We start from the raw sequence: 8,090 nt of genomic DNA on the forward strand, positions 1-8,090 counted from the left end.
TTACTTCACTCTGTTTAATAGGCTCCAGTTTCATCCACCTCATTAGAACTGATTCAAATGTATTCTTTTTAATAGCTGAGTAATACTCCATTGTGTATATGTACCACAGCTTTCTTATCCATTCATCTGCTGATAGACATCTAGATTCTTCCATGTCCTGGATATTATAAACAGTGCTTCGATGAACACTAGGGTTAATTTATCCCTCCCATCTTACCCCTTGGTAACCATAAGTTTGTTTCTATGTCTTTGAGTCTCTACCTTTATGTAAGTGAATTTATTTGTATTATATTTAAGATTCCACATATAATCGATATCATATGATATTTATCTTTCAATTTTACTTGCTTCACTTGTAAGATAATCTCTAGGTCCATCAATGTTGGTGCAAATGACATTATTTCATTCTTTATAATGGCTGAGAAATATTACATTGTCTCTCCTGAGGAAATAATCAGAAATCTAGACAAAATTTTAACACAAACTAATAATTATAGCATTATTTATAATAATAAAACATTGGAGAGCCGAGCCTGACACAATTTTAATTTTTAACAATAGAAGAAAGATTTTTAATGACATATTTACATGATGAAACCTATGAAAAAGTATGATTCAAAAATATTTATTGATAAGCAAATGCTCCCATTATAATGAGAAATCCAACAGTATTTTATAACATGACATACAGAGCATGATCACACTGGAAAAAATGTTATACTCCAGATAAGATCCTCATTTCCTGATCTCTGAATGGTGGAGTGTGTGTATCAGTTAGCTGTTGCTATATAAGAGTCTCACAAAATCTCACTGGTGTATAGCAATGATTATTTGTTGCTCACATGTCTACAAGATCATTGTGGTGCATCTTGTCTAGTGCATTTGCCTATATGTATACATGTATATTATATATATAAATGTACAAAGATATATATTTGAATATAGACATATTCATAAGGAATAGCAACAGCTGTTGCTTCTAAAGAGAATTCAGGGATGGAATAACTAGAGGGGACACAGACATATTTTCACTGCATAACCTCCACTTGTGTTGTTTAATTGTTTACCATGTGCAAGAATTACTTGGTCAAAATGTTTTTACTGTATTTTAATAATATTTAAGAGGAAATAGCAACCCACTTTAGTATTCTTGCCTGGAAAACTTCATGGACAGAGGAGGCTGGCAGGCTACAGTCCAGGGATTTGCACACAGTTGGACTCAACTGAACAACTAAGCATGCACACAAAATATAATTTTAAAATGAAAATTAGAAAACACTCAATTTTTCTCATGAATAAGGAAGTTCTTGAAAGGTGAAGTGATATGCTACAGGTCATGCAAAAAGCAAAGGAAGTACTGATAAGTAGACGAAAGAGTTCCAGCAGGAAAGGAACTAAGATTTATTAAGCGCCTGGCATTTAATTCTATCAAAACCTCATGAAGTCAAGACCATTATCTCACTTTTAAAAACAGAGAAATTAATATTTAAAGACATTAAGTAATTTTCTCAAAATAACACAACTATTAACTGAGCATACGAGATTACTAGAAAACCGACTCCATTACAGGGTCACAAATTGATGATTCCTCTGGTACCTTTTCGGAGAAGGCGATGGCACCCCACTCCAGTACTCTTGCTTGGAAAATCCCATGGACGGAGGAGCCTGGTGGGCTGCAGTCCATGGGGTCGCGAAGAGTCGGGCACGACTGAGTGACTTGACTTTCACTTTTCACTTTCATGCATTGGAGAAGGAAATGGCAACCCACTCCAATGTTCTTGCCTGGAAAATCCCAGGGACGGGGGAGCCTGGTGGGCTGCCGTCTATGGGGTTGCACAGAGTCGGACATGACTGAAGTGGCTTAGCAGCTGGTACCTTTTGAAAGGGTCTTAGTCACCTTATTCACCAGGTACATAAACCACACACTCAAAAGGTCTCCTGAATTCAATTCTCATTCCCTGTTGCATACAGAGTAAAGCAAAACTATCCCCCAGCACTCTCAGTTTTATAACTTTGATCTAAAGGGCAAACTAACCACACATTCAAAGTTCCCTTTTTCCCAAAGGAAGAGAAACTTCCCAAAGAAAAGCTCATATGAAAAATGTCTCTTCAGCATTTAATATGTTAATACCTTTCCAAAGAACTTTCCTTTTCTCTAATCAATCATTGAGACCCAAGGTGTTCCAATGTATTCTATACCACTTTACCCAGTGTTCTAGGTGTATAAAACAGTCAAAATGAATTATCTCTTTCCCATACATGACTGCATGAGAAGATCCGTGCAATCTGCAGTGCCTTAAAATCCTCTAGAAATGACCTCTTCTAATAATCAGCTGCTGAGTACTTCATGATAACTAACTAAATCCCCAAATTATTTACTCCTATCTTACAACTTACAGACTCTTAAGTAGTCTATCCCAAGCCACAGACTTTACCATCAGAGCTAAATACCCAAACTAACCCTTCAGTTGAGTTCAGTTCAGTCCCTCAGTCATGTCCGACTCTTTGCGACCCCATGAATTGCAGCACGCCAGGTCCCCCTGTCCATCACCAGCCCCCGGAGTTCACCCAAACTCATGTCCATCGAGTCAGTGATGTCATCCAGCCATCTCATCCTCTGTCGTCCCCTTCTCCTCCTGTCCCAAATCCCTTCCAACATCAGGCTCTTTTCCAATGAGTCAACTCTTCACATAGGTGACCAACATATTGGAGTTTAGGCTTCAGCCTCAGTCCTTCCAGTGAACACCCAGGACTGATCTCCTTTAGGATGTACTGGTTGGATCTCCTTGCAGTCCAAGGGATCTCAAGAGTTTTCTCCAACACCACAGATCAAAAGTATCAATTCTTCAGCGCTCAGCTTTCTTCGCAGCCCAACACTCACATCTATACATGACCACTGGAAAAACCATAGCCTTGACTAGACAGACATTTGTTGGCAAAGTAATGTCTCTGCTTTTGAATATCCTGTCTAGTTGGTCATAACTTTCCTTCCAAGGAGTAAGCGTCTTTTAATTTCATGGCTGCAATCACCATCTGCAGTGATTTTGGAGCCCAGAAAAATTAAGTCAGCCACTCTTTCCACTGTTTCCCCATCTATTTGCCAGGAGGTGATGGGACCAGATGCCATGATCTTAGTTTTCTGAACTTTAAGTCAACTTTTTCACTCTCCACTTTCACTTTCATCAAGAGGCTTTTGAGTTCCTCTTCACTTTCTGCCATAAGGGTGGTGTCATCTGCATATCTGAGGTCATTGATATTTCTCCCGGCAATCTTGATTCCAGCTTGTGCTTCTTCCAGCCCAGGGTTTCTCATGATGTACTCTAGATATAAGTTAAATAAGTAGGGTGACAATATACAGCCTTGACGTACTCCTTTTCTTATTTGGAACCAGTCTGTTGTTCCATGTCCAGTTCTAACTGTTGCTTCCTGACCTGCATACAAATTTCTCAAGAGGCAGATCAGCCGGTCTGGTATTCCCGTCTCTTTCAGAATATTCAACAGTTTATTGTGATACACATAGTCAAAGGCTTTCGCATAGTCAATAAAGCAGAAATAGATGTTTTTCTGGAACTCTCTTGCTTTTTTGATGATCCAGCAGACGTTGGCAATTTGATCTCTGGTTCCCCTGCCTTTTCTAAAACCAGCTTCAACATCTGGAAGTTCACAATTCTTCACGTACTGCTGAAGCCTGGCTTGGAGAATTTTGAGCATTACGTTACTAGCATGTGAGATGAGTGCAATTGCGCGGTAGTTTGAGCATTCTTTGGCATTGCTTTTCTTTGTGATTGGAATGAAAACTGACCTTTTCCAGTCCTGTGGCCACTGCTGAGTTTTCCAAATTTGCTGCCATATTGAGTGCAGCACTTTCACAGCATCATCTTTCAGGATTTGAAAGAGCTCAACTGGAATTCCACCACCTCCACTAGTTTTGTTCGCAGTGATGCTTCCTAAGGCCCACTTGAATTCACATTCCAGGATGTCTGTCTCTAGGTGAGTGATGACACCATCGTGATTATCTTGATCATGAAGCTCTTTTTTGTACAGTTCTTCTGTGTATTCTTGCCACCTCTTCTTAATATCTTCTGCTTCTTTAGGTCCATATCATTTCTGTCCTTTATAGAGCCCATCTTTGCATGAAATGTTCCCTTGGTATCTCTAATTTTCTTGAAGAGATCTCTAGTCTTTCCCATTCTATTGTTTTCCTCTCTTTCTTTGCACTAATCGCTGAGAAAGGCTTTCTTATCCCTCCATGCTATTCTTTGGAACTCTGCATTTAGATGCTTATATCTTTCCTTTTCTCCTTTGCGTTTTGCTTCTCTTCTTTTCACAGCTATTTGTAAGGCCTCCCAGGCAGCCATTTTGCTTTTTTGCATTTCTTTTCCATGGGGATGGTCCTGATCCCTGTCTCCTGTACAATGTCATGAACTTCTGTCCATAGTTCATTAGGCACTCGATCTATCATATGTAGTCCCTTAAATCTATTTCTCACTTTCACTGTATAATCATAAGGGATTTGATTTAGGTCATACCTGAATAGCCTAGTGGTTTTCCCTACTTTCTTCAATTTAAGTCTGAAATTGGCAATAAGGAGTTCATGATCTGAGCCACAGTCAGCTCCCGGTCTTGTTTTTGCTGACTGTATAGAGCTTCTCCATCTTTGGCTGAAAAGAATATAATCAATCTGATTTCAGTGTTGACCATCTGATGATGTTCATGTATAGAGTCTTCTCTGCTGCTGCTGCTGTTAAGTCACTTAAGTCATGTCCGACTCTGTGGGACCCCATAGACGGCAGCCCATCAGGCTCCCCCGTCCCTGGGATTCTCCAAGCAAGAACACTGGAGTGGGTTGCCATTTCCTTCTCCAATGCATGAAAGTAAAAAGTGAAAGTGAAGTCGCTCAGTCGTGTCCAACCCTCAGCGACCCCATGGACTGCAGCCTACCAGGCTCCTCCATCCATGGGATTTTCCAGGCAAGAGTACTGGAGTGGGTGCCATTGTCTTCTCTGAGAGTCTTCTCTTCTAACCCTTAAATAACTCTAAATTCTGACTCTCTTAGTCTTGAAATAATGTTGGAAATATTCCAATCAAGCATCTTTATAATCCTTTAAATAACAGAAGTTCTAACTCACTAGCCTGGGTCCCTCAGCTTCTACACGTAGCCATAGGAGTTACCATGCTTCACCTGCTATCTTGGACCTACACACTTGATACCCACACACCACATTTTTAACACAATTCTGTTGTCAGTTGGCCAGGATCAAGTTTAGCAAACATTTGTCTCCTACTCTTGTGAAGAAATGTAATATTCAAAACTTATATACTGAGAACTTTTATTAAATAACTGTGACTACTGTCAGATTTTAATATACTGATATATCATACTTTCAAAATGAAATCTGCAAGGGCAACAAGGAAACGATGCAAGAACACAGGGCACAGAGGAAAATGAAGCAGATTCTAATTCAAGGCCTGGATTCCAGTCCCAGCTGTGGCACCAGTTCTGTGGCCCTGGAAAACATATGTAATATTTCCAAGTCTCCAAGTCTGTTAAATGAGGAGACTAGATTAAATGGTTTATAAGACCCATTCAAGATTAAATGATCTATGATTGTAGAGCATATACATAAAATAATATTAGAATATTCAAGGTGGATCAAGGGGCAGGGGAAATACATGTGAACCAAACACTCAGTGCTCACTCACTTCTATCATGTCCAATTCTTTGCAACCCCATTGTCTGTAACCCAGCAGGCTCCTCTGTCCATGGGATTCTCTAGGCAAGAATACTGGAGTGGGCATTATCAGAGAAATGCAAATCAAAACTACAATGAGGTACCATCTAATACCAGTCAGAATGGATGCTATCAAAAAGTCTACAAACAATAAATGCTGGAGTAGGTGTGGAGAAAAGGGAACCCTCTTACACTGTTGGTTGGAATGCAAACTAGTACATCCACTACGGAGAACTGTGTGGCGATTCCTTAAAAAACTCAAAATAGAACTGCCTTATGACCCAGCAATCCTACTGCTGGGCATACACACCAAGGAAATCAGAATTGAAAGAGACACATGTACCCCAATGTTCATTGCAAAACTGTTTACAATAGCTAGGACATGGAAGCAACCTAGATATCCATCAGCAGATGAATGGATAAGAAAGCTGTGGTACATATACACAATGGAGTGTTACTCAGCCTTTAAAAAAAAGCACATTTGAGTCAGTTCTAATGAGGTGGATGAAATTGAAGCTTATTATACAGAGTGAAGTAAGTCAGAAAGAAAAACACCAGTACAATATATTAATGCATATATGTGGAATTTAGAAACATGGTAACAACAACCCTGCATGTGAGACAGCAAAAAGGACACAGATATAAAGAACAGATGTTTGGGCTCTGGGAGAAGGTGAGGGTGGGAAGATTTGAGAAAATAGAATTGATGCATATATATTACCATATTTGAAATAGATGATGAGTCCAAGTTCAATGCCTGAAACATGGCACTCAAAGTTGGTGTACTGGGACAACCCAGAGGGATGGGATGGGGAGGGAGGAGGGAGGGGGGATCAAGATGGGGGGACACATGTACACCTGTGGCTGATTCATGTCAATGTATGGCAAAAACCCACCATAATATTGTAAAGTAATTAGCCTCCAATTAAAATAAATAAATTCATTTTTTAAAAAGGAATACTGAAGTGGGTTGCCATGCCCTCTTCCGGGGGATCTAACGCATCTCTTATGTCTCCTGCATTGGCAGTTGTGTTCTTTACCACTAGTGCCACCTGGGAAGCCCGAAGTGAAAGTGTTAGTTGCACATCCAGACACAAAGACTTAAAGCTTTCCATACAAGAGAGAGGAAAGAATGGAACTTACACCCTTCGTTGAAAACACACACAAGCTAATAAATAAAATATTTTATCTACTTCTTCAAATACTACTCCTTTCTCAAGAAATTAATTTTCCCCAAGGTTTTCCTCAGGGCAGCTTTGACATCCTTGTTCCTCAAACTATATATCAGTGGATTTAACATGGGCACCCAATGGTATAGAACAGGGACGACACTTTCCCTTGGTCAAGGGGCAAAACGGAAGGTGGTTTGAGATACACAAAAGCCGCAGAACCAAAGAAAAGGAAAACCACAATTATGTGGGAGCTGCAAGTACTGAAAGCTTTGGACCTGCCCTCAGTGGAGTGAATGCGGAGAATGCTGGAAAGGATTAGAGCATAAGAGATGGAGATGGTGACAATGACCATTCCAATAACAGTGGTCACATCTATGAAGACCACCAGTTCGTGCACAGAAGAGCTGTTGCAAGCCAGCTCAAGGAGAGGAGGGATATCACAAAAGAAATGATTGATGAGGTTGTCAGCACAGAAGATCAGACTTGCTATGCTTCCTGTGTGGGCCATGGCCCCTGAAAACCCCATCACATACACACCCAACAAAAGCAGTAAACAGACCTTAGGAGACATGGTGACTGTGTACACCAGTGGCTTACAGATAGCCACATAGCGGTCATATGCCATCGCTGACAGGACCAAGGACTCAGAGATGACAAAGAAGCAGAAGAAAAACAGTTGAGTCAAACACCCTGCATGCAAGATGCTGTTCTTCTTTGAGACAAAACTCATCAGCATTTTGGGAGTGATGGTAGTGGAGTAACAGAAGTCTATTAAGGAGAGGTTGAAGAGGAAGAAGTACATGGGGGTGTGCAGGCGTGAGTTCAACCCAATCAGCATTATCAAGCCCAGGTTCCCCACTACAGTGACCACATAGAAACCTAGAAACAGGAGGAAGAGGGGGATCTGGAGTCCTGGCTGGTCTATTAAGCCTGCAAGGATGAATTCTGTCACCGAAGAGTTCTCAGCTGCCATTCTCCCCTGGAGAAAACCCGGTCCATGGGGGAACGAAAAGAGAACCATTTTGAGAGAAACACCACTACCACCCTCCCAGTACCCACCTCCCATTCTTGAGAATGAAATCCACCAAGACATTTGAGATTTCGTGTGGAAGGAAGGTTTTTACCATTTGCTATGGATCTACCTTAATAGCTAAGTGACTTGACCTTCCAGAGAACAATAAAGAGG

The 8,090-nt window shown here is 40.7% G+C and overlaps 1 protein-coding gene across 1 annotated transcript; it reads right to left on the reverse strand.

Moving 5' to 3' along the window:
• Window positions 1–7,025: 7,025 nt before the first annotated feature.
• On the reverse strand, window positions 7,026–7,877 carry LOC133241832 (olfactory receptor 8B12-like). The gene has a single exon (XM_061407751.1). It carries the CDS (start codon window positions 7,875–7,877, stop codon window positions 7,026–7,028), a length of 852 nt encoding a protein of 283 aa, XP_061263735.1.
• Between the last annotated feature and the right edge of the window lie 213 nt (window positions 7,878–8,090).

Source organism: Bos javanicus, chromosome 29 (genome assembly GCF_032452875.1).
Source record: "Bos javanicus breed banteng chromosome 29, ARS-OSU_banteng_1.0, whole genome shotgun sequence".
Taxonomy (NCBI): Eukaryota; Metazoa; Chordata; class Mammalia; order Artiodactyla; family Bovidae; genus Bos; species Bos javanicus.